General features: G+C 36.5%; 3 protein-coding genes and 1 long non-coding RNA gene across 6 annotated transcripts in view; 2 read left to right on the top strand and 2 right to left on the bottom strand.

The window, feature by feature from the left end:
- Positions 1-25,746, bottom strand: part of LOC131803015 (uncharacterized) — a 170,871-nt gene that overhangs the window by 137,550 nt on the left and 7,575 nt on the right. The window lies entirely within an intron of this gene.
- On the top strand, positions 7,211-17,058 carry LOC131803014 (uncharacterized protein DDB_G0271670-like). 3 transcript variants are annotated; one of them, XR_009342444.1, is made up of 3 exons: positions 7,211-7,638; positions 13,381-15,393; positions 15,527-17,058. XR_009342444.1 is itself a non-coding variant. In XM_059123889.1 (2 exons), the coding sequence occupies exon 2, from the start codon at positions 13,472-13,474 to the stop codon at positions 15,164-15,166; it is 1,695 nt and encodes a 564-aa protein (XP_058979872.1). In that variant the 5' UTR covers positions 7,211-7,638; positions 13,381-13,471; the 3' UTR covers positions 15,167-15,468. The 3 variants fall into 3 exon arrangements, 2 of the variants coding, with proteins under 2 accessions (XP_058979872.1, XP_058979873.1); XM_059123889.1 differs by lacking the exon at positions 15,527-17,058 and having other exon boundaries at positions 13,381-15,468; XM_059123890.1 differs by lacking the exons at positions 7,211-7,638; positions 15,527-17,058 and adding an exon at positions 10,472-10,595 and having other exon boundaries at positions 13,381-15,468.
- LOC101899245 (lectin subunit alpha) lies at positions 18,288-19,270 on the bottom strand. Its single transcript, XM_005186542.4, has 3 exons — positions 19,110-19,270; positions 18,928-19,040; positions 18,288-18,642 (listed from the first exon to the last, which is right to left on the bottom strand). Exons 1-3 carry the CDS (start codon positions 19,233-19,235, stop codon positions 18,324-18,326), a joined length of 558 nt encoding a protein of 185 aa, XP_005186599.1. The 5' UTR covers positions 19,236-19,270; the 3' UTR covers positions 18,288-18,323.
- LOC101898378 (perlucin-like) lies at positions 19,570-23,656 on the top strand. Its single transcript, XM_005186537.4, has 3 exons — positions 19,570-19,725; positions 23,154-23,266; positions 23,332-23,656. Exons 1-3 carry the CDS (start codon positions 19,582-19,584, stop codon positions 23,624-23,626), a joined length of 552 nt encoding a protein of 183 aa, XP_005186594.3. The 5' UTR covers positions 19,570-19,581; the 3' UTR covers positions 23,627-23,656.

The following is a 25,746-nucleotide window of genomic DNA, read 5'->3' as shown; positions in this document are numbered from 1 at the left end:
ATAAAGTCTTTTAATAATTTTCGTACCGTTCTAGTACGAATTTCCAAAAAAACCCAGCCTTATTAGTACCCTTCGGACTAAGAGTGACCCTCGCACAAAATTTCAAGATTTTAGTTCATTCCAAAATAGTTCTAGCTCTACTGCTTCCTCAAATACAAAGGAGGTTACCATATTTAGTACCTTTTAATACTCTTCGTACCGTTCTAGTACGAATTTTCATAAACCTTGCCTTATCTGACCCCTTCGAACACCCTCACCCTAAATTTTAAGATTTTAGTTCATTCTAAAATTAAGAGTTCTGCACTACTGCTTCCTCAAATACAAAGAGGGTTACCATATTTAGTACCTTTAAATATTTTTTGTACCGTTCTAGTACGAATTTCCAAAAAAACACAGCCTTATCTGACCACTTCGAACCAAGAATGACCTTATTTAACCGGAATTGTTTCAATTTTCGTAGTTGAAGTTCTTAATAGATACTACAGCCTATAACGGACAATTGCCTATGCAGGTCCGCGTCTTCGTATAGCCCCTATATAACGATACCTTCCGATATTCGGTTTTTTATGATTTTAGCGTCATTATTCACCAGAATTGTTTCAAATTTCGTAGTTGAAGTTCCTAACGGATACAACAGCCCATGACAGAAGATTGCCTATGTAGGTCCACGACTTCGTATAACCCCCATATAACGGTACCTTCCGACATACGATATTTTGATGAATTTAGCGGCAGTACTCACAGGAATTGTTTCAAATTTCGTAGTTGAAGTTCGTAATGGGTACTACAGCCTATGACAGAAAATTGCCTATGCCGGTCCGCGTCTTCGTATAGCCCCTATATAACGATTCCTTCCGATATTCGGTATTTTGATTATTTTAGCGGCATTTTTAACCGGAATAGTTTCAAATTTCGTAGTTGAAGTTCCTAACGGATACTACAGCCTAAGACAGAAAATTGTTTGTGCAGGTCCACGACTTCGTATAGCCCCCATATTACGATACCTTCCGATATTCTGTATTTTAATGATTTTAGCGGCATTACTCAACGGAATTGTTTCAAATTTCGTATTTGAAGTTCGGAATCGGTACTACAGCCTATAGAAGAGGCTTTATGTGAAAGGTATTTTTCTACGTATTATTTTAGAATTTTTCAAGTTCCTTCAAAATGGTGGAGGGTAATAAAAGTTCGGCAAGGCCGAATTTGGGGGAATTTTAAACTAGGATTTCTAGGACTCCCCTTTCAGAGCCACAGTTCATCTCTTGCCATCATCTATACCAAATTCGATACACCAAACAACTACAACAATAACAACAACAAAGTGGTGCAACACAGACAAACGGCAATAAAGATTTGATCTGTTGTATCTTCCCTTGGTTGATTTTGAGTGAAATACTGAAACTATTACAGAGCTCCTCGATGGCCGAATTGACTCTCTTCAACAACAACAAATGGCAACGTTTTGCCCGAATCAGTAGTGACACGGAGTGTAGGGCGTTTTGTATGCTCCAAAAAAATTGTTGTTGGTTTTCCAATTTTTTTTTTTTTTGTTGCTGGCTACCTTCATGGTGGTGGTCATTATTAAAGTTAAAAGCGTGCAAAGTTAATGCTTGCGTTGCGAACATTTTTATAACTTCATTTGTGCAGAGGCCACCAAACAAGATAATGTTGAGCCAGCGATCGAGCGAATTAAATGATGCCGGCAAAACAAGGGACCCTCAGAGAACAGAAGACATACTTTCGAAAAAGGAAGAAAAATTCTCAGAAGAATACTTGTACAGCCCCCTTCCCCTTCCGTCTCCCCTTTCTGGTGTTGGCGGAAGGTAATTTAAGAGAGAACCTCTTTGAAATTTACAGAAAAGGGCCAGCAATTCTATGAATTATTCGGTATTTCAGATGTTTCACCTATTAATTTGTGTCTTCATTTGTGCGGTAAATGGGTGCCACAATGAGCAGCTGTTTGTGCGGGTGGTCGTCAATCGGTCTCGGCAGCAGATGTTAATGCGATCAAAAAAAGAAAAGAAAACAAACTAGAGAGTATCAGTTGGTTTTGCCGAAAAATGTATATCCTCAACCAAAGTTTCATCAATGGCCCAGACGAAAGGGGTCAGATAAGGCTGGGTTTTTTGAAATACGTACTAGAACGGTACGAAAGGTATTAAAAGGTACTAAATATGGTACCCTTTGTATTTGGGGAAGCAGTAGAGCTAGAACTCTTAAATTTGGAATGAGGGTCACTGATGGAGTGCACGATAGATGTACCAAAGGGTTTTTGGACTATAAGTGTACGAAAAATACTAAAATGTACTACTAATTTGGTACAATTTCGTATCATGTGAACGGTTAGCAATAAAAACTTGAAATTTGGAATGGGACTCAAGGTTGAGGAGTAGAATCGATGCAAGGAGGTAGTTTTGTATGCGGCAAAGAAGTACTATGTACTAAACGGTACTAAATTTAGTGCAATTTGAATTTGGAGGAACGGATGGAACTGGAATCCTGAAATTAAAAATTAACAATACTGGCAGAGTATAGGATTGGGATGTGGAGGATGTTTTCAACATTTGTGCACGAAAGTACCAAATGGTACTAAATTTGGTTCAATTTCGATTTGGGTGTACCGATAGCGTTGAAATTTTGAAATAAGTTTACTATTGCATTTTATAACTGAGGTATGTAGGTAGTTTTGGAAATTCGTACTTATGTGCACTAAATAGTACTAAGTTTGGTACAATTTAAATTTTGGGCCAACCGGTAGTGTTGGTATCCGGAAATTTGGAAATAAGATTTTTATGAGATTGAGGTATATAGGTGGTTTTGGAAATTCGTACTTATGTGTACTAGATGGCACTAAATTTGGTACAATTTCGATTTGGGTCTACAGATAGAGAAATTTGTAAATAATTTTCCTATAGCATTGTAGGACTGACGTCGGTAGTTTTGGAATTTCGTACATAGGTGTACTTGAAAAAAATATTCTTGAAAAATCCAAGTTTGTTGATCCTTGAAGAAAAAATTCTTAAAAAAATCCACGTTTGTTGATCCTTGAAGAAATACTCTTAAATCCACGTTTGTTGATCCTTGAAAAAAATATTCTTAAAAAATCTGCGTTTATTTATCCTTGAAAAACAATATTCTTAAAAAATCTACGTTTGTGAATCCTTGAAAAAAATACTCTTAAATCCACGTTTGTTGATCCTTGAAGAAATACTCTTAAATCCACGTTTGTTGATCCTTGAAAAAAATATTCTTAAAAAATCCACGTTTGTTGATCCTTGAAAAAAATATTCTTAAAAAATCTGCGTTTATTTATCCTTGAAAAACAATATTCTTAAAAAATCTACGTTTGTGAATCCTTGAAAAAAATATTTGTAAAAATCCTCGTTTGTTGATTCTTCAAAAAAATATTCTTAAAAAATTCACCTTTATTAACCTGATGGTCCTTGAAAAAATATTCTTAAAAATTCCGCGTTTATTGATCCTTGAAAAAAATATTCTTAAAAATTCCGCGTTTATTGATCCTTGAAAAAAATATTCTTAAAAAATCCACGTTCATTGGCCTGATTGTTCTTGGAAAAATATTCTTAAAAAATCCACGTTCATTGGCCTGATTGTTCTTGGAAAAATATTCTTAAAAAATCCACGTTCATTGGTTCTTGGAAACATATTCTTAAAAAATCTACGTTTGTTGATCCAAGAAAATAAATATTCTTAAGAAATCCACGTTAGTTGATCTATGAAAAAAAATATTCTTAAAAAATCCACGTTTGTTGATCCTTGAAAAAATACTCTTAAATCCACGTTTGTTGATCCTTGAAAAATACTCTTAAATCCACGTTTGTTGATCCTTGAAAAAATACTCTTAAATCCACGTTTGTTGATCCTTGAAAAATACTCTTAAAATACTCTTGTTGATCCTTGAAGAAAAAATTCTTAAAAAAAATCCACGTTTGTTGATCCTTGAAGAAATACTCTTAAATCCACGTTTGTTGATCCTTGAAGAAAAAATTCTTAAAAAACACAAGTTCGTTGATCCTTGAAGAAAAAATTCTTAAAAAACACAAGTTCGTTGATCCTTGAAAAAAAATATTCTTAAAAAATCCACGTTTGCTGATCCTTGAACAAAATATTTTTTTAAAAAAAATCCATGTTAGTTGATCCTGAAAAAAATATTCTAAAAATATCCACGTTCATTGGCCTGATTGTCCTTGGAAAAATATTCTTAAAAAATCCACGTTCATTGGCCTGATTATTCTTGGAAAAATATTCTTAAAAAATCAACGTTTGTTGATCCAAGAAAAAATTTTCTTAAAAAAATTCTCTTGAAAAAAATAATCTTAAAAAAATCTACATTTGATGATCCTTAAAAAAATATTGTTAAAAAATCCACATTTGTTGATCCTTAAAAAAATCCACGTTGGTTGATCCTTGAAAAAATATTCTTAAAAAACCAATTTTGTTGATCCTTGAAAGAAAATTCTTAAAAAAATATTCCTTAAAATCCACGTTTGTTGATTATTGGGGAAAATTATCATTTATTTCCAATTGTCGTCAATTTAATGAACATTATTTTGATATAGATTAATAGTTAGTCCTTTATATTTTCCACTTTCAACAGCGGGACTCAGCCGAATTTCACAAACAAACCCGATTTTTCGCAAACAATCCAGATCGTTTAGAAATTTTTTCGAATGCCAAATTTGCAGGCAATGCTCTATGTCCTTGGAATTGTCCGGATTATTTTCGGCCCACAAGTGTAGTTCTTCAAAAAAATATTTTTAAAAAATTCAGCTTTATTAACCTGATGGTCCTTGAAAAATATTCTTAAAAATTCCGCGTTTATTGATCCTTGAAAAAAATATTCTTAAAAAATCCACGTTCATTGGCCTGATTGTTCTTGGAAAAATATTCTTAAAAAATCCACGTTCATTGGTTCTTGGAAAAATATTCTTAAAAAATCCACGTTCATTGGTTCTTGGAAAAATATTCTTAAAAAATCCACGTTCATTGGTTCTTGGAAAAATATTCTTAAAAAATCCACGTTCATTGGTTCTTGGAAAAATATTCTTAAAAAATCCACGTTCATTGGTTCTTGGAAAAATATTCTTAAAAAATCCACGTTCATTGGCCTGATTGTTCTTGGAAAAATATTCTTAAAAAATCTACGTTTGTTGATCCAAGAAAATAAATATTCTTAAGAAATCCACGTTAGTTGATCCTTGAAAATAAAAATATTCTTAAAAAATCCACGTTTGTTGATCCTTGAAAAAATACTCTTAAATCCACGTTTGTTGATCCTTGAAAAATACTCTTAAATCCACGTTTGTTGATCCTTGAAGAAAAAATTCTTAAAAAAATCCACGTTTGTTGATCCTTGAAGAAAAAATTCTTAAAAAAAATCCACGTTTGTTGATCCTTGAAGAAATACTCTTAAATCCACGTTTGTTGATCCTTGAAGAAAAAATTCTTAAAAAACACAAGAAATACTCTTAAATCCACGTTTGTTGATCCTTGAAAAAAAATATTCTTAAAAAATCCACGTTTGCTGATCCTTGAACAAAATATTTTTTTAAAAAAAATCCATGTTAGTTGATCCTTGAAAAAAGCATTCTTAAAAAATCCACGATTGTTGATCCTTGAAAAAAATATTATTTAAAAATTCACGTTTGTTGATCCTTGAAAAAATATTCTTAAAAAAGGCATGTTTGCTGATACCTGAAAAAAAATATTCTTAAAAAATCTACGTTTGTTGGTCCTTGAAATGAATATTCTTAAAAAATCCACGTTTGTTGGTCCTTGAAATGAATATTCTTAAAAAATCCACGTTTGTTGATCAATGAAAAAAAATATTCTTAAAAAATCCAAGTTTGTTGATCTTTGGAAAAAAAATATTCTTAAAAAATCTACGTTTGTGAATCCTTGAAAAAAATATTTGTAAAAATCCACGTTTGTTGATTCTTCACAAAAAATATTCTTAAAAAATTCAACTTTATTAATCTGATGGTCCTTGAAAAAAATATTCTTAAAAATTCCGCGTTTATGGATCCTTGAAAAAAATATTCTTAAAAAATGCACGTTTGTTGACCTTGAAAAAAATACTCTTAAAAAATCCACGTTTGTTGATCCTTGAAAAAAATATTCTTAAAAAACCACGATTGTTGATCCTTGAAAAAATACTCTTAAGAAATCCACGTTTGTTGATCCTTGAAAAAAATATTCTTAAAAATCCACGTTCGTTGATCCTTGAAAAAAAAAAAAACATTCTTAAAAAATCCACGTTTGTTGATTCTTGAAGAAATACTCTTATATCCACTTTTGTTGATCCTTGAAGAAATACTCTTAAATCCACGTTTGTTGATCCTTGAAAAAAATATTCTTAAAAAATTCACGTTTGAAGATCCTTGAAAAAAATACTCTTAAATCCACGTTTGTTGATCCTTGAAAAAAATACTCTTAAATCCACGTTTGTTGATCCTTGAAGAAATTCTCCTAAATCCACGTTTGTTGATCCTTGAAGAAAAAATTCTTAGAAAATCCACGTTTGTTGATCCTTGAAGAAAAAATTCTTAAAAAACGTTCATTGGCCTGATTATTCTTGGAAAAATATTCTTAAAAAATCAACGTTTGTTGATCCAAGAAAAAATTTTCTTAAAAAAATTCTCTTGAAAAAAATAATCTTAAAAAAATCTACATTTGATGATCCTTAAAAAAATATTGTTAAAAAATCCACATTTGTTGATCCTTAAAAAAATCCACGTTTGTTGATCCTTGAAAAAAATACTCTTAAATCCACGTTTGTTGATCCTTGAAGAAATTCTCCTAAATCCACGTTTGTTGATCCTTGAAGAAAAAATTCTTAGAAAATCCACGTTTGTTGATCCTTGAAGAAAAAATTCTTAAAAAATCCACGTTTGTTGATCCTTGAAGAAAAAATTCTTAAAAAATCCACGTTTGTTGATCCTTGAAGAAAAAATTCTTAAAAAATCCACGTTTGTTGATCCTTGAAGAAAAAATTCTTAAAAAATCCACGTTTGTTGATCCTTGAAGAAAAAATTCTTAAAAAATCCACGTTTGTTGATCCTCGAAAAAAAAAATATTCTAAAAAATCCACGTTTGTTGATCCTTGAAAAAAAATATTCTTAAAAAATCCACGTTTGTTGATCCTTGAAAAAATACTATTGAATCCACTGTAACGCCCAAAAGTCATGCTTTCGTTTTTGGGGTACATTATTATTTTAAATACCATTTTTACTTACGTATGTTATATACATCAACTATGAATTATATTTTTTGTTTGAAAATGAATTAAAATATTTAAGTTATGAATTAAACTAACAGCTACTCAGGGTCATGTAATTTAAATGTATTTGAATATTAACGGTCACACAGGTCCCCTAGTAGAAAGAAGTATACTTAAAATACAACATTGGAACCCCTGGTGGCAAATGGCGGAACTACGCAAAACTGTCAGATTGGGATCAGCTGCTGTCATGAGAAAACAACAATCGTTGTCCAGCCAAAAAGGTATAAAAGGAGACGCATTTCACACAATCGAGATCAGTCTTCTGTTGATGGCTGGTAAGTCAAGTGTGATTGGGAGGAAGAAAAGGCGCGCAACCTCGGTTGAATTGAGTCTTAGTAAGCCAAACAATAAGCCTTGACTATTTGTGGTGACTGGACTGGACTGAACGCAGGGTCAAGTGAGGGTTGTAGCAATACTCCCTATTCTTCGGGCTGCGTTGACGGCGACTGAACGCAGGGTCAAGTGAGGGTTGTAGCAATACTCCCTATTCTTCGGGCTGCGTTGACGGCGACTGAACGCAGGGTCAAGTGAGGGTTGTAGCAATACTCCCTATTCTTCGGGCTGCGTTGACGGCGACTGAACGCAGGGTCAAGTGAGGGTTGTAGCAATACTCCCTATTCTTCGGGCTGCGTTGACGGCGACTGAACGCAGGGTCAAGTGAGGGTTGTAGCAATACTCCCTATTCTTCGGGCTGCGTTGACGGCGACTGAACGCAGGGTCAAGTGAGGGTTGTAGCAATACTCCCTATTCTTCGGGCTGCGTTGACGGCGACTGAACGCAGGGTCGAGTGAGGGCTGTAGCAATACTCCCTATTCTTCGGGCTGCGTTGACGGCGACTGACGTACTCATCGGGCTGCTGCTGTGCCAAAGCTGCCGCCACCCGATTCGTCGTGCGCGTATTCATCAGGCCGCCGCTGTGCCAAGCTGCCGCCACTACTCCTCGCCGCTGACGTATTCATCGGGCCGCCGCTGTGCCAAAGCCGCCGCCACCCTATTCGCCGCTCGCCTATTCATCGGGCCGCCGCTGTGCCAAAGCCGCCGCCACCCTATTCGTCGCTCGCGTATTCATCAGGCCGCCGCTGTGCCAAGCTGCCGCCACTACTCCTCGCCGCTGACGTATTCATCGGGCCGCCGCTGTGCCAAAGCCGCCGCCACCCTAGTCGCCGCTCGCCTATTCATCGGGCCGCCGCTGTGCCAAAGCCGCCGCCACCCTATTCGTCGCTCGCCTATTCATCGGGCCACCGCTGTGCCAAGCTGCCGCCACTACTATTCGTCGCTCGCCTATTCATCGGGCCGCCGCTGTGCCAAGCTGCCGCCACTCTATTCGTCGCTCGCCTATTCATCGGGCCGCCGCTGTGCCAAGCTGCCACCACTGCTACCCGTTTATTAACATTTCGACTGAACTTTGTGATTTAGTGTTCTTCGTAAAACGTTCTGAACGTGATTTTATTGTGTTTAGTGTAGTGTTTAGTGTTATTTAAGGAAATAAATTTATAACGTTTTAAGAAAATATTTTTGCTTCGCTCTCTCTCTCTTTATGTCCTAACAAATAAATTTTTGTGACGACTCTGGCCCCCGCTGAACCTACCCCAGCTTCAAAGTGAAAACACGTCGTCACAATGGCGCCCGAGCAGGGACCTGAAAGAGAGAAAGAATAAATAAATGAGTGAACAATAATTAGACAAATACAGATGAAAACCCAGTGAAAAAAAAAACAGTTAAAAAAAAAAAAAAAAAAAAAAAAAAAAAAAAAATGTCAAACGAAAAGACAATGTTGAAGGTCTCCTGGGCCTATATGCTAAAGCAAGAAGACTTGGTAACATATCTTACTGAATTCAATCTTGATCCAGTTGGAAAAGTGGACGATCTCCGAAAAAGATGGGCTAAATTTCTCCACAACGACCATGAAGCCGATGTATACAGACGGCTTATAGAGTTGCAGAACAAACATGAAAGTACCAGTCCGACCAAATCGCCGACATTGCGAGCCGTCACAAAACAACCCCTTATAACCGTAACACCGTGTGGAGCAGAAGCAATAGTATTATCCCCAATAAAAACAGAGTACGCCCTTCCCCACATTTCCGCGGAAAGGTCACATGGAGAGTCAAGCACAGGGGTAACAAACGATCAAAAAGTACAGAAGATGTCGCCAACAAACCCCGAATATGGATTTCAAAAAGATTCTCCGCCCAAGCCATCCAATAATTCGTCGTTACTCGTAATTCTCGACCAAATCCGAAAATGGAATATTACTTTTGAAAATGGAATGGACCCTATTGGATTCGTAGAACGTGTAGAAGAAATGGCTGAAATGTACATCGTGGAATTGAATCAAATAATTAAAGTAATGCCAGAGTTGTTACGAGGTAAAGCTTTAATCTGGCTAAGGAACAACAACCGACACTGGACTACCTGGAACGAATTTAAGAGTGATTTTCTGAAATTCTTTTTGCCACCGAGATACTTTGAGAAATTGGAGGATGAAATTAGGAGAAGGATACAGCGTAATAAGGAGCCGTTTAAGGAATATGTACTCTCTATACAGCATCTTATGCAGCACACCAATATGACCGAAGAACAAAAATTGGAACGAATTTTTAGAAACGCGCATTCGGATTATCAATGGTACATTCGCCGTAAAGACTTTACCACACTTTCGGAATTGATCTCCTTGGCAGACGAACTCGAAAGCATACCAAATAATTCTCGGTCAGAACAGCCTCGAAATCAACAAAACTATAATCGACGTGCGGACAACTCTAGAAATAACCTGTATTGCACCAATCAAGGTGACCAAGTGCTAAACGAAAGCTCATCCAATCCAGAAACGCAGCAGGATGAACCCCCGGCAAAGAAGAGTAACCAGAATGTTACATCATTGCAATGTGAAGAATATCGCCTTACTGCAACTGTCTTAATAGAGGGGAAAGCTATTAAAGCAACTGTCGACACTGGTGCCACTAGCTGTTTTATAAAAAGAGAATTTGCGGAAAAAATCAAGAAAAGGTTTACTTATTCACGGCATGAGGCAAATGTTATCCTCGCAGACGGCACCACGGTGAACATCACAAGATCAACAGTGTTACCGGTTACATTTGGAAACCAAAGCTCAGATGTTACATTTCTCATCATGCCGCAATTCAAGGAAAACATCATATTGGGATTGGAATTTCTAAAACAGTTCCACACGACCATTCACTGCGCCGGTATAAGTGTCAAATTAAGTAAGCCAACCACCTCAACGGAGCATTGTACCGTGGCTATAGGAGAGGAAACCCCATCAAAAGAGGTAATAGATACAATGACAGCTACGAATAATGTATCCCCCAGACCTAAATTCTTAAACGATGAATTGAGTAAAACGCAATGTGAGATCGTTGAAAATTTTCTGGCACAGGAACTCCCTAAGTTCCAACAATTAAATGGCCTTTCGTCAATAGCTGAACATAAGATTGTAATGACCGACGATCGACCCATTAAATTAAGATATGCTCCGCGAAATCCTGCAATGCAAGCCGTGATTAATGCCGAAGTGAGAAAGCTCGAAGAACGAGGATGTATAGAGCCGTCTACAAGCCCATACTGTTTCCCCATCACATTAGTCAGAAAGAAAAATGGGAATTGGAGAACTTGTATGGATTTTCGCCAATTGAATAAACGTTCTGTTCCAGATGCCTACCCTTTACCCCGCATCGACACAATACTGAATCGACTACGGGATGCCAAATACGTGAGTAGCCTGGACCTTAAAGACGGATATTGGCAAATACCTATGGCGAAGGAGAGCAGAAAATACACGGCCTTTGCGGTAGCTGGTAAAGGTCTATATCAGTGGAAAGTGATGCCTTTCGGTTTGCATTCAGCACCGGCAACCTTCCAACGGGCATTAGATAGTGTGATTGGGCCTGAAATGGACCCCCACGCTTTTGCATACCTTGACGATATCATCGTCATTGGAAAAACGTTTGAGGAACACTTGCGGAACTTGAGAGAAGTGTTCAGAAGATTGCGATCAGCTAACCTGAGAATAAACATTGAGAAATGCGAATTTTTCAGAAAAGAAACGAAGTATTTAGGCCATGTTGTGAGTAGCGAGGGAATAAAGACGGATCCAGATAAAGTTGCCGCAATAGTGGAAATGAAACCTCCAACATCGGTAAAGGAGGTACGAAGATTTCTTGGAGTAGCATCTTGGTACCGAAGATTTGTCCCACAGTTTGCAACAATTTCACAACCATTGACTAGTCTTCTTAAAAAGGGAAAACATTGGAAATGGGGTCCCGAACAACAAGAAGCATTCTCAGACCTAAAAGCAAAGTTAACTGAAGCCCCCGTTCTGGCTTGTCCGGATTTCACAAAGACGTTCATATTGCAAACCGATGCCAGCAACTATGGCCTTGGAGCAGTTCTAACACAGGAGTTAGATAACGTGGAACGTGTCATAGCCTACGCCAGCAGACATTTAAAACAGGCTGAAAAGAACTACTCAGCGACTGAAAGGGAATGTCTAGCCATACTGTGGGGCATCAGACACATGAGACCCTATTTAGAGGGTTACCAGTTTATAGTTATTACCGATCATTTGGCCCTAAAATGGTTAAATTCTATTGAAAGCCCTACAGGTCGACTCGCACGTTGGGCTCTCGAGCTACAGCAATATAATTTTTTGATCAGATACCGTAGAGGAAAACAGAACGTTGTGGCAGATGCGCTTTCGAGAACACCTTTGGAAACGTTAGACCTAGCCACAGTAAAATATGACACCAGTCCGTGCCCATGGCTAGAAAAGTTGAAGGAAACCATAACCAAGAATCCGAAGAAGTATCCAGACTATACAATCATTGAGGGAAATGTTTATCGACATTTTCCCAAGCAAATAAACGATGAAGATTGCACACCATGGAAGCTGTGTGTGCCCACCGGATCAAGGATTCAGGTCCTTAGAGAAAATCATGACAGTGTCACCGGAGGTCATTTGGGAGTGCGAAAGACTAGCAACAAGGTGGCGAACCGATATTTTTGGCCTGGTATGTTCCAGGACATCAAACGTTATGTCCAGCAGTGCGAATGTTGCCAAAAATATAAAGTCAGCCAACAGAAACCAGCAGGGGAAATGTTGATAAGAATCCCGGAGGAACCATGGGCCACTATTTGTGCGGACTTCGTAGGACCCCTACCGCGATCTAAGCACGGTAACTCAATGCTACTCGTTATTATGGATAGATTCTCAAAATGGACGGAGTTGGTTCCATTGCGGAAGGCTACGACAGAGGGATTAATAAAGGCATGCAGAGAAAGAATTATTTCTAGATATGGGGTTCCAAAAATATTGATAACCGATAACGGAACCCAATTCACTAGCAACCAATTCGAAAAATTCCTAGCAGAAATGGGTATAAAGCATCAACTTACGGCTCCTTACACCCCGCAAGAGAACCCTACTGAAAGGACAAATCGGACAGTGAAAACAATGATAGCACAAGTTTCGAAACAACATAATACATGGGACGATATGCTGCCCGAAATAATGTTAGCCATAAACACTAGTGCATCAGAATCCACTGGATATTCGCCGGCATACCTGACACAAGGAAGAGAACCGCGACTGCCCCAGGCATTATATGATCAGCTCACAACAGGAACTGGTGCTAGAATAGTCTTACCAGAAGACCGTGCCCAGGAGTTGAAAGAAATATTTAAGATAGTGCGTCGAAACTTGGCAAAAGCATCTCAAAACCAGCGGAGACAGTACAACCTTAGACGACGAGTTTGGAAACCAAAGATTGGGGAGCAAGTTCTAGTTCGTCTACATCCTCAGTCGAAGGCCGTCGAAAATTTCGCCGCCAAACTAGCGCCCAAATACGGAGGGCCGTTTGTCGTACAAAAATTCCAATCTCCAGTAATCGTGGTAGTCCGAGGAAAAGACAACCTCACCCGCGTCGCGCACTTAAGTGAAATTAAGCCTTTTTATGAAGAACAAAATTAAATTGTAGACATAGAAGTAGAATGTTGATTGTAGTTCCACTTACGTTTATGTGATGCCATTTCATTATAATTTCGTATTTTATTTTTAGACATTAAATTGACAATACCCAAACTAATCAGTGTCCTAATATAAGCCCATACTTCAAAAACCATCGCAATTCTCAAAATTTCAACATCACGATGGAGCAAGATAGCCCCAACACGAAAAAATTCAAACGGGCGAAGGAGAAATTTCGAGCTCATCTGGAACAAGTCGAGGCTCAAAGGCGAAGGACAATATTTTTAGACGAAGGTCCTAGTACCAGCCGAAAGAGGAGAACAAATCAATACCGTAAGCCCAATCCAAGAAAGGGTAGCAGTCAATCCTCATCGCCCCAGCACCAAATATTTTACCGAATGTGCAGCACAACCCCGAATGACGTTCCACAGCAAAAGTGTAACACGACCGAAAACAACAGCGACGATATCGATGAAACTGACTCTTTGAACGAGGAAACCCAGCCTAGTAGTGACGTCCCGCGTACACCAACCTACGCCCCGTGTTTTGGTTCGCCAAATAGCTTTAAGCCGGCTTCCGATGTGCTCTCAACACCCACTTCAAGGTGCTCAGAAATGCCTGTTACACCGGGTAAAGAATGGTGTCGTGACTCAGATGACGCATCAACTCTTCCTCGGCCCAATATGGAGGAGTCGGGTGAATCTCAATCAAATTTCGAAATGGATGAAGAATGTCGGCGTATGTTTTACGGTTACTTAGAAACCTCAGTGACTCGGCGAGCACAGTCACCCTTATCCTCGAATAATTCCTCGCTGGATGAGTCGGATAACGAAGATCAACGTTCCTCGTCTCCGCCAAAAAGGTATGGTCTGGGATTTGTCCGTCAGAAAGATAGCCAATACAAATATCTCGGATTTCGCTGTTATGAGAGAACAGTTACTGTGCAGCTTTTGGTCCCCGACTCCGGGGAAAATCCAATATATGAAATAACCAACCCACCGCCGGATAATCATCGTACGCCCTCACCCACACCCGCGATAGGGGAAGAGATCAACACCGAAGATATCCATTCAATATCCAACACCTCACACAAACATGAGGAGGTTCCTACTTCATCCTCACATGCTTTCGCACATTTAGAAGAAGACTCCAGATCGACCGCAAGTAGTTTTGTGACAGTTTCCGAAGATCCTAGTTCTGAGTGGTGGACCCAATGGCAGACGCTGGTTGGTGTTCCTCCATCATCACCGCTATATAACATAACCGAACAAGCAAATCTGTTGCATAGTGATGACGTACAAATTCCATCGCAATCCAATGCTGCCGTCATATCGGACGATCACAGGTCCCCCAACGTGAAGGAAGATAAATCATTACCAGGAACGCCGGGACACGTTGTCGAACTGTCATCACCATCGATGTCTTCCCGATCGTCATCCTCATCCTCATCAGCCTCGTCGTCTTTATCGTCATCCTCATCCTCATCAGCCTCGTCGTCTTCATCATCATCCACAAGCCAAACGATGACACCTCATCAGCCAACATTGTGTAGCAGTCAACCTTCCATCGATGAAGTGTTTATACCCAGTAAGGAGAATAATAGCACACCAAGTACAATCAAATTGCCAGTCACTGAAATCCCAACTGAGTCAACGCCATCGTCCTCGACAGACAATCCCGTGAACGATAACACATTTCTCGAACTGCCAAATTATCCCGAAAACCTACAAATCCGTATCGAGAAGTTTAAAAACAATTGGAAAAAGGGACACAAACTGAAGCGAATTGTTAAACAAGATGGCAAGCAGTACCGCATAATAATATCAGCAGACGGGGTAGTGAAGGTATCTCTCCGAATTTCTGCAATTGGTCTCTAACATACCTTCCTATTCGACCGAGATATAGTCGAACCAAAGTGCCCATGTCGGAGAAATAAAAGGTTACATAACACCCTAGGGCTTCCTGGCTATTGAAACCCAATAGCAATAGAGAAAGCAAATCAAGGAATCAAAAATCAGAGGGAGGAAGAGATGCCATGTAACGCCCAAAAGTCATGCTTTCGTTTTTGGGGTACATTATTATTTTAAATACCATTTTTACTTACGTATGTTATATACATCAACTATGAATTATATTTTTTGTTTGAAAATGAATTAAAATATTTAAGTTATGAATTAAACTAACAGCTACTCAGGGTCATGTAATTTAAATGTATTTGAATATTAACGGTCACACAGGTCCCCTAGTAGAAAGAAGTATACTTAAAATACAACATTGGAACCCCTGGTGGCAAATGGCGGAACTACGCAAAACTGTCAGATTGGGATCAGCTGCTGTCATGAGAAAACAACAATCGTTGTCCAGCCAAAAAGGTATAAAAGGAGACGCATTTCACACAATCGAGATCAGTCTTCTGTTGATGGCTGGTAAGTCAAGTGTGATTGGGAGGAAGAAAAGGCGCGCAACCTCGGTTGAATTGAGTCTTAGTAAGCCAAACAATAAGCCTTGACTATTTGTGGTGACTGGACTGGACTGAACGCAGGGTCAAGTGAGGGTTGTAGCAATACTCCCTATTCTTCGGGCTGCGTTGACGGCGACTGAACGCAGGGTCAAGTGAGGGTTGTAGCAATACTCCCTATTCTTCGGGCTGCGTTGACGGCGACTGAACGCAGGGTCAAGTGAGGGTTGTAGCAATACTCCCTATTCTTCGGGCTGCGTTGACGGCGACTGAACGCAGGGTCAAGTGAGGGTTGTAGCAATACTCCCTATTCTTCGGGCTGCGTTGACGGCGACTGAACGCAGGGTCAAGTGAGGGTTGTAGCAATACTCCCTATTCTTCGGGCTGCGTTGACGGCGACTGAACGCAGGGTCAAGTGAGGGTTGTAGCAATACTCCCTATTCTTCGGGCTGCGTTGACGGCGACTGAACGCAGGGTCGAGTGAGGGCTGTAGCAATACTCCCTATTCTTCGGGCTGCGTTGACGGCGACTGACGTACTCATCGGGCTGCTGCTGTGCCAAAGCTGCCGCCACCCGATTCGTCGTGCGCGTATTCATCAGGCCGCCGCTGTGCCAAGCTGCCGCCACTACTCCTCGCCGCTGACGTATTCATCGGGCCGCCGCTGTGCCAAAGCCGCCGCCACCCTATTCGCCGCTCGCCTATTCATCGGGCCGCCGCTGTGCCAAAGCCGCCGCCACCCTATTCGTCGCTCGCGTATTCATCAGGCCGCCGCTGTGCCAAGCTGCCGCCACTACTCCTCGCCGCTGACGTATTCATCGGGCCGCCGCTGTGCCAAAGCCGCCGCCACCCTAGTCGCCGCTCGCCTATTCATCGGGCCGCCGCTGTGCCAAAGCCGCCGCCACCCTATTCGTCGCTCGCCTATTCATCGGGCCACCGCTGTGCCAAGCTGCCGCCACTACTATTCGTCGCTCGCCTATTCATCGGGCCGCCGCTGTGCCAAGCTGCCGCCACTCTATTCGTCGCTCGCCTATTCATCGGGCCGCCGCTGTGCCAAGCTGCCACCACTGCTACCCGTTTATTAACATTTCGACTGAACTTTGTGATTTAGTGTTCTTCGTAAAACGTTCTGAACGTGATTTTATTGTGTTTAGTGTAGTGTTTAGTGTTATTTAAGGAAATAAATTTATAACGTTTTAAGAAAATATTTTTGCTTCGCTCTCTCTCTCTCTTTATGTCCTAACAAATAAATTTTTGTGACGACTCTGGCCCCCGCTGAACCTACCCCAGCTTCAAAGTGAAAACACGTCGTCACACCACGTCTGTTGATCCTTAAAAAAATATTCTTAAAAAATCCACGTCTATTGATCCTTGAAAAAAATACTCTTAAAAATTCCGGGTTTATTGATCCTTGAAAAAAATATTCTTAAAAATTCCGCGTTTATTGATCCTTGAAAAAATATTCTTAAAAAATCCACGTTTGTTGATCCCTGAAAAAAATATTCTTAAAAAATCTACGTTTGTTGATCCTTGAAAAAAAATATTCTTAAAAATCCACGTTTGTTGATCCTTGAAAAAAAAAACATTCTTAAAAAATCCACGTTTGTTGATTCTTGAAGAAATACTCTTATATCCACTTTTGTTGATCCTTGAAGAAATACTCTTAAATCCACGTTTGTTGATCCTTGAAAAAAATATTCTTAAAAAATTCACGTTTGTTGATCCTTGAAAAAAGATATTCTTAAAAAATCTACGTTTGTGAATCCTTGAAAAAAATATTTGTAAAAATCCACGTTTGTTGATTCTTCAAAAAAATATTCTTAAAAAAATTCACCTTTATTAAAAAAATTCACCTTGAAAAAATATTCTTAAAAAATCCACGTTTGTTGATTCTTGAAAAAAAATATTCTTAAAAATTCCACGTTTGTTGATCCTTGAAAAAATATCCTTAAGAAATCCACGTTTGCTGATCCTCGAAAAAAATATTCTTAAAAATTCTACGTTTGTTAATCCTTGAAAAAATATCCTTAAAAAATCCACGTTTATTGATCCTTGAAAAAAATTCTTAAAAAATCCACGTTCGTTGATCCTTGAAAAAAAAATATTCTTAAAAAATCCACGTTTGCTGATCCTTGAAAAAAAAATATTCTTAAAAAATCCACATTTGCTGATCCTTGAACAAAATATTTTTTTAAAAAAAATCCATGTTAGTTGATTGTTGAAAAAAATTTTCTTAAAAAATCCACGTTCATTGGCCTGATTGTTCTTGGAAAAATATTCTTTAAAAATCAACGTTTGTTTATCCAAGAAAAAATTTTCTTAAAAAATTCAAGTTTTGTTGATCCTTGAAAAAAATAATCTTAATAAATCTACTTTTGTTGATCCTTGAAAAAATATTCTTAAAACAACCACATTTGTTGATCCTTAAAAAATCCACGTTTGTTGATCCTTGAACAAATATTCTTAAAAATCTACTTTTGTTGATCCTTGAAAGAAAATTCTTAAAAAAAATTATCCTTAAAATCCACATTTGTTGAGTCTCGGAGAAACTTATCATTTATTTCCACTTGTCGTCAATTTAATGAACATTATTTTGATATAGATTAATAGTTAGTCCTTTATATTTTCCACTTTCAACATATCCAGTAGCAGCGGGACTCAGCGCCTCGGCATCTCGCCGAATTTCACAAACAAACCCGATTTTTCGCAAACAATCTAGATCGTTTAGAAATTTTTTCGAATGCCAAATTTGCAGGCAATGCTCTATGTCCTTGGAATTGTCCGGATTATTTTCGGCCCACAAGTGTAGCTCTGTCATGGGCTTTTGATTTTTTATCCATATAAATTTTCCCTTAACACCGACAGCACCGATCCAGGCATGCGGCGGTTTATCTGGGCTGTAAAATCATGAAATTATGAGTTGGACTACAAGGTTTACCATTGAGAACACAATGAGGATGAGGGATTAAGCAGATCCAGAGATCTTCTAGAAGACCAACTGGATTCAAACGGGACCTCAACGATTATATCAACTGGGCTGACTTTGAGAGACATAGTGATCTCTCATGGCAGACCAGTTCGTCTTCTCATGGGAATTCCGTTTGTCTTTTCATAGGAGACCACTTAGTCTTCTTATTGGGGGACCACTTGGTCTTCTTATGGAAGACTTGAGATATACATACAATTTATCACTTGTCAGCAGCTCATACAAGTCATTGAATTCAGCCTGACTTCCATATGTGTAGAGACTCATATTACGATAGGCACACTCGAAATAGGCTTCGAACCAGGTGTACTGGAAAAAATGGATCACATTGAATATTCCACAGATGTTATTTAAAATTAAAAAAAAATATTCAATTACTTGATACAGATGTTCAATGTAGTACTGGATGCCCTTCTTTGTGGTATAGTGTTTGCCGGCCAGGGCATGCCATCCCATTAGGGGGACTATGAGAAGCGAGCCCAAGAGAAATGTTGTAGCTTTCATGGCGACAAATTAAATGAAACTAAGCGAGTCGAATTCGCCGTGGAGTAAATTTATATTCAAAATATGCGATAAGTCGATTTGTTTATCTGACATTTTTTTCTGTTTATTGTTTGATTTAAAAGGAAATGTGTTGTTGGGTTGTTGCTTTTTGGGAATGTGGTGAATTCGAAATCAATTCGGGGGATTTTCTGCACCCCATTTTTATTGCGGAGAGCTGTGGCAAATTATGGAACAAGGCAACTTGGTGATTATTGTTTATTATGGCTTTGCCCGGTCAATTTTTTTCCCTCATTCTTGAAAATAAAATTTCATTAATATATCTTTCATTTCTCGGTTTCTCGAGATTATGAATTCTAAAAACAGTTCACTTATAGTTTTCAACATGAGAGCATTACTGTTTTTCTTCACTTTTTATTTTGTCGGATTATCAGAATCTAAATATTTTAAAACACAAAATGGTCGGACATTTTTTATAGAAAAAAGGGAGCAGGTAATTCTTTTTTTTTGTCCTTAATGAATTATTTGAAAATTCAATTTGGTTCTTCTAAAATAGTTTGCAAAATTCCTTGAAAAATATTAAAAAAAAATAAGCTCGTTGAAATATTTTTTAGGATCCTCATTTGTTGATCTAAATGACCGTAAAAAAATATTTTTTGAGAATCCGCATTTGGTAGTCCCTGAAAACATATGTTTTCAGTATCTACAGTTGTTTGTCCTTGAAAAATATTTTTTCAGGATCCAAGATTGTTGATCTAAATGTCCTTAAAAATATTTTTCAGAATGGACGTTTGTTTGTCTATTCATCCTTAAAAAAATATTCCCCAAAATGCCCCTGAAAAATTATTTTCAAAATCAAAATTTCATTGAATTTATTAATCCTTCACAAAGCCGCAATTATTGGGCCTTCTAAAAAAGTTTAAAAAAATTTCTGCGAAATTGTTTGACCTAAATGTCCCTCAAAAAAATATTATGTAAGCATCCGCATTTGGTAGTCCTTGAAAACATATTTCTTAAGGATCTACATTTGTTTGTCCTTGAAAAATATTTTTTCAGTATCCAAGTTTGTTGATCTAAATGTCCTGCAAAAACTATTTCTTCAGGATCGGGTTCGTTGGTCTATTGATCCTCGAAAAAAATCCTAATAGATTATTGGGCCTTCTAAAAAAGTTTAAAAAAATTTCTGGGAAAAATATTTATAAAAATTGAGTTTGTTTAAAATTTTTTGACCTAAATGTCCCTCAAAAAATATTATGTAAGCATCCGCATTTGGTAGTCCTTGAAAACATATTTCTTAAGGATCTACATTTGTTTGTCCTTGAAAAATATTTTTTCAGCATCCAAGTTTGTTGATCTAAATGTCCTGCAAAAACTATTTCTTCAGGATCGGGTTCGTTGGTCTATTGATCCTCGAAAAAAATCCTAATAGATTCTTTAAAAAACACTCTTAAAATAGTTTATTTTTTATTGGATTGAAAGTCCTTGAAAAATATTTCTAAAAAATTCACGTTTATTGGTTCAATAGCGCCTGAAAAAGGATTCCTTACAAAATCCATTTTTATTGCTCTAATAGTCTTTGAAAAATATCCTTAAAACATAATGTTAAGTGGTCAGATGGTCCTTGAAAAAATACTCTTAAAAGGTCCATGTCTAATGTTCTGATAGTCCTTGAAATAAATAGTTACAAACGTTTGTAATGTTTGGTCCTTGCATAAATAAAATCTAATATTGTTGGTCGGACATCTAATCTAATAAAATTGGCCGGACATTTTTTATGGAAAAAAGTGAACAGGTTATAACTTTTTTTTGGTACTTAAAAATATGGTTTATTGGCACTTCTAAAATATTTTATTAAAATCCTTGAGAAAAAAATATGTAAATGTCCCTAAAAACATATTTCTTCAGTATCCATGTTTGTTGGTCTATTGATCCTCGAACAAATGTTCCTAATAAATTTATAAAAAAAACTCTCTCTTAAAACAGTTTATTTTTTATTGGCCTGAGAGTCCTTGCAAAATATTCCTAAAAATTCCAAATTCGTAAAAAAATCCATTTTTATTGCTCTAATAGTCTTTGAAAAAATATCCTTAATCCTTAGTGGCCTTAATGTAATGGTGGTCCTTGAAAAAAAAAATTCTCTTAAAAGATCCACGTCTAATGTTCTGATAGTTCTTAAAATAAATTGTTGCAAACGTTTGTTGGTTCTTCTATAAATAAAATCTAATTTTGTGGGTCTGCTAGTTCTTTAAGAGATATCCTTAAAACATTTAAACACAAATTGGCCGGACATTTTTTATGGAAAAAAGTGAACAGGTTATAACTTTTTTTGGTACTTAAAAATATTATGTAAGAACCCACATTAGGTAGTTATTCACAAATTCGCGGTTATTGGTACTTCTAAAATATTTTTTAAAAATCCTTGAGAAAAAAAAATATGTAAATGTCCCTAAAAACATATTTCTTCAGTATCCAGGTTTGTTGATCTATTGATCGTCGAACAAATATTCCTAATAAATTTATAAAAAAACTCTCTTAAAATAGTTAATTTTTCTTTGGCCCTAATAGTCCCTGAAAAAGGTTTCTTAAAAAATCAATTTTTATTGCTCTAATAGCCTTTGAAAAAATATCCTTTAAACACAATGTTTAGTGGTCAGATAGTTCTTGAATAACTCTTTAATACTCTTAAAAAATCCGCGTGTAATGTTCTGATAGTCCTTGAAATAAATTATTACAAACTGTTGTTGGTTCTTGAATAAGTAAGAAATATAATTTTGTTGGTCTGCTAGTCCTTGAAGAGATATTCTTAAAAAATCTAAATATATTTCAAAACACCAAATGAAGGACATTTTTTTATAGGTAATACATTTTTTGGTCCTTAAAAATATTATTTAAAAAATTCACATAAGATAGTACTTTGCAAATCGGCGGTGGTACTCCAAAAAAAATCTGGAAGTTTTTTCATGGACAGTCTTGACTTGAATAGATTTGGTTTTCAGGACATTTTTTCAAGGACAATAAGGATAATAAATGTGTTTTTTTAAATATTTTTTTCAAGAACCATCAGGACCATTTGGATTTTTTGGAATATTTTTTTTCAAGGATCATCAGGACTAAAAACGTGGATTACTAAGAATTTTTTAAAGGATCATCAGGACTACAAACATGGATTCAGAAGAATATTATGTTTAAAGGATCATCTGGACTATAAACCTGGATATTTAAATACATCATTTTTCAAGAACAGTCAGGACAATAAATGTGGCTTTTCAGGGATGAACAGGACAATAAACGTATATTTTTAAGAATATCTTTTTTTCAAGTATCGTCAGGACTTTCAAACAATAAATGTTGTTAAAAATGTTTCTTAAAAATTAATAAATGTTGTTAAACAATTCAAATATAATTTCATTGGTCTGTTCTTTTGGTTCTTAAATAAAATACTAATTCCTGTCCTGATAGTCCTCGGAAAAAAAATATTCCAAATTCACGTTTGTCAATAAACTTGAATTTTTTAAAAATATTTTCTCAAGGACTGTCAGGACAATGAACGAGGATTTTTTTAGAATTTTTCTTTTCAAAGGATTATCAGGACTATTAACGTGGATTTTTAAATACATATTTTTTCAAGAACAGCGAGGACAAGGATAAACAGGACAAGAAAAATGGGTTTTTAAGGATATCTTTTTTTTCAAGGATCGCCAGGACTTGCAAACAATAAATGTTGTTAAAAGATGTTCCTAAAAATGAATAACTGTTTTAAAAAATGCAAATCTACTTTTTGTTGGTCTGTTCTGTTGGTTCTTAAATAAAATCCTCCTTTAATGTCCTGATAGTCCTTGAAAAAAATATTCTCAAAAAACGCTGGTTTTGGTAATCCTCTATAATGAACTGTTAATATTCTGCATTCAATATTCATTTCAGTATACCTGGTTTGATGCCGTTTTTGAATGTAGCTACCGATCCATGCATTTATTTTCGCTGGAAAATGATATCCAATTTAAGGATTTGCAAACGCTTCTGATAAGCGATGATTTGTAAGTTGAATTTCATGCATATCTTGAATATAAATAAAAATCGATTGAATTTTCATTTTCTTTAGAAACATTGGAAATACCAGCATTCTCTGGTTGGGGGCAGTCGGGGTAAATGGTAAATTTACCTGGCTGAACTCTTGGCGCCCTTTAACCGAATTTCATTTATGGAAGCCTGGAAATCCCGACAATTATCGCGGCAAAGAAAATTGTCTGAATATTAAAAAGGATATGCTGATCAATGATTTGGATTGTGAAACTCAGTGTGGATTTATTTGTGAAAACAACAATAATGCGTATCAAAATCCAAACAAATACAATCATTTAAAAATTGTTATACAAAATAATCGAAATGGATTCTAATAAATGTGTAAGACAAGATTGAGCTCTAAACTCTCAAGATATATCTACTATTTCTCAAGGACCATCAGTCCAGTAAAGGTGGATTTTTAGAAATATTTTTTTTATGGACCAAAAAGGAAGTTTTTTTGGATTAAGTTTTCCAGGACCATCAGGCCAATAAACGTTGATATTTTAAGAATTATTTCTCAAGGACCATCAGACCAATAAAGTGGATAATTTGAACAATATTTTTTCAAGGACCATCAGGAGAATAAACATGGATTTCTAAGAATATTTTCTCTAGGATCATCAGGACAACAAACATTGATTTTTTAAGAATATTTTCTCTAGGTCCATCAGGCCAATTAAAGTGGATTTTTTAAGACTATTTTCTCTAGGACTATCAGGACAATAAATTTGAATTCTAAGAACATTTTTTCAGGGATAACAGGCCAGGATTTGGCCTACAATTTGGATTCTAAGGGCTTTCAGGCCAATGAATGTGAATTTTTAAGAACATTTTTTTCAATGACCATCAGGACAATAAATTTGGCTTATAATTTGGATTCTAAGGGCTATCAGGCCAATTAAAGGTGGATTTTTAAGGATATATTTTTTTAATGATCATCAGGACTTTTTATTATTTTAATTTGTATTCTAAGGCTATCAGGCCAATAAATGTGAATTTTTAAGAACATTTTTTTCAAGGACCATCAGGACAATAAATTTGGCTTTTAATTTGTATTCTCAGGTAATTAGGCCAATAAATTTGAATTTTTAAGAACATTTATTTCAAGGACCATAAGGACAATAAATTTGGCTTATAATTTGGATTCTAAGAACATTTTTTCAGGGCTATCAGGTCAATAAACGTGGATTTTTCAGAACATTTTTTCAAGGACCATCAGGAAAATACACTTGGTTTATAAATCCCCATCAGATCAATTAACGTAGGGGTTTTAGAAATATATTCCCGATTTTTCAAGTACTTTTAGATCGACAAACATAGATTTTTTAAGAACATTTTTTCAAGGACAATACACTTGGTCTATAAAGCACCATCTGATCAATTAACGTAGGGTTCTTCAGAGTACATATATTCCCAAATTTTCAAGTACGATTAGATTAATTTCTGAAGGACTAACGGGTCAGTAAACGTTTTAAGAAAATTTTTTTAAGGACCATCAGACCAATAAACGAGAATGTCTTAAGAATATTTTCTCAAGGAACATGAGGACAATCAGCAGGAATCTTATAGGAATATTATTTCAAGGACCGTCAGACCAATGAACGAGGATTTTTTTTAAATGTTTTTTCAAGGAACATTAGCCAAAAAACTTGAATTTTTTAAGAATATTTTCTCAAGGACCATCTAGACAATGGACGAGGATTTTTTAAGATTTTTTAAAAACAATAAATTTTGTTTTTTAAGAATATTTTTTCAAGGACGATCAGGACTATAATGTGGATTTTTTTTAAAAATATTTTTATTCAAGAACCATCAGGGCTAGGATCATCGGGAATATAAACGTAGATTTTTAAAAATATATTTTTTTTTTCAAGGATCATCAAGGAATTTTTTTCATTCCATAAACGTGGATTTTTAAGAATATCTTTTTTTTTCAAGGATCATCAGGACTATAATTGGATTTTTAAGAATATCTTTTTTTCAAATATCATCAGGACTATAAACGTGGATTTTTAAGAATATCATTTTCAATGAAACGGGTGTAATAATAAACGTGGATTTTTAAGAATATCATTTTCAAAGAAACGGGTGTAATAATAAACGTGGATTTTTAAGAATATCTTTTTTTTTTCAAGGATCATCAGGATTATAAACGTGGATTTTTAAGAATATCATTTGCAAAGAAACGGAACGTTTTGGTATAGCCCCCATAAAACGGTAGCTCCCAATATTCGGGATTTTAATGATTTCAGCGACATTATTCACCGGAATTTTGGTATTTGAAGTTCGTAATGGATACTACAGCCTATGACAGAAAGTTGTCTGTATAGGTCCACGTTTTTGTAGAGTTTCCCCATAATGGTACCTCTCTATATACGGTATTTTGATGATTTTAATTAATTTTTGAATATTGTCAAATTCATTCCAAATGGTGGAGGATATTTAAAGTTCA

Source organism: Musca domestica, unplaced genomic scaffold, assembly GCF_030504385.1.
Source record: "Musca domestica strain aabys unplaced genomic scaffold, Musca_domestica.polishedcontigs.V.1.1 26, whole genome shotgun sequence".
NCBI lineage: Eukaryota > Metazoa > Arthropoda > Insecta > Diptera > Muscidae > Musca > Musca domestica.
This window is presented reverse-complemented; position numbering and strand designations above follow the sequence as displayed.

Excerpts from the sequence above, each read along its gene's own strand:
- LOC101899245 (XM_005186542.4), bottom strand. The coding sequence starts at position 19,235 with ATGAAAGCTACAACATTTCTCTTGGGCTCGCTTCTCATAGTCCCCCTA. Across the intron at positions 19,041-19,109 it reads ACATTGAACATCTGTATCAA|TACACCTGGTTCGAAGCCTA; the intron begins GTAATTGAATAT and ends CATTTTTTCCAG. Across the intron at positions 18,643-18,927 it reads CTGCTGACAAGTGATAAATT|CCCAGATAAACCGCCGCATG; the intron begins GTATGTATATCT and ends ATGATTTTACAG.
- LOC101898378 (XM_005186537.4), top strand. The coding sequence starts at position 19,582 with ATGAATTCTAAAAACAGTTCACTTATAGTTTTCAACATGAGAGCATTA. Across the intron at positions 19,726-23,153 it reads TTATAGAAAAAAGGGAGCAG|TATACCTGGTTTGATGCCGT; the intron begins GTAATTCTTTTT and ends TATTCATTTCAG. Across the intron at positions 23,267-23,331 it reads CTTCTGATAAGCGATGATTT|AAACATTGGAAATACCAGCA; the intron begins GTAAGTTGAATT and ends CATTTTCTTTAG.
- LOC131803014 (XM_059123889.1), top strand. The coding sequence starts at position 13,472 with ATGGAGCAAGATAGCCCCAACACGAAAAAATTCAAACGGGCGAAGGAG.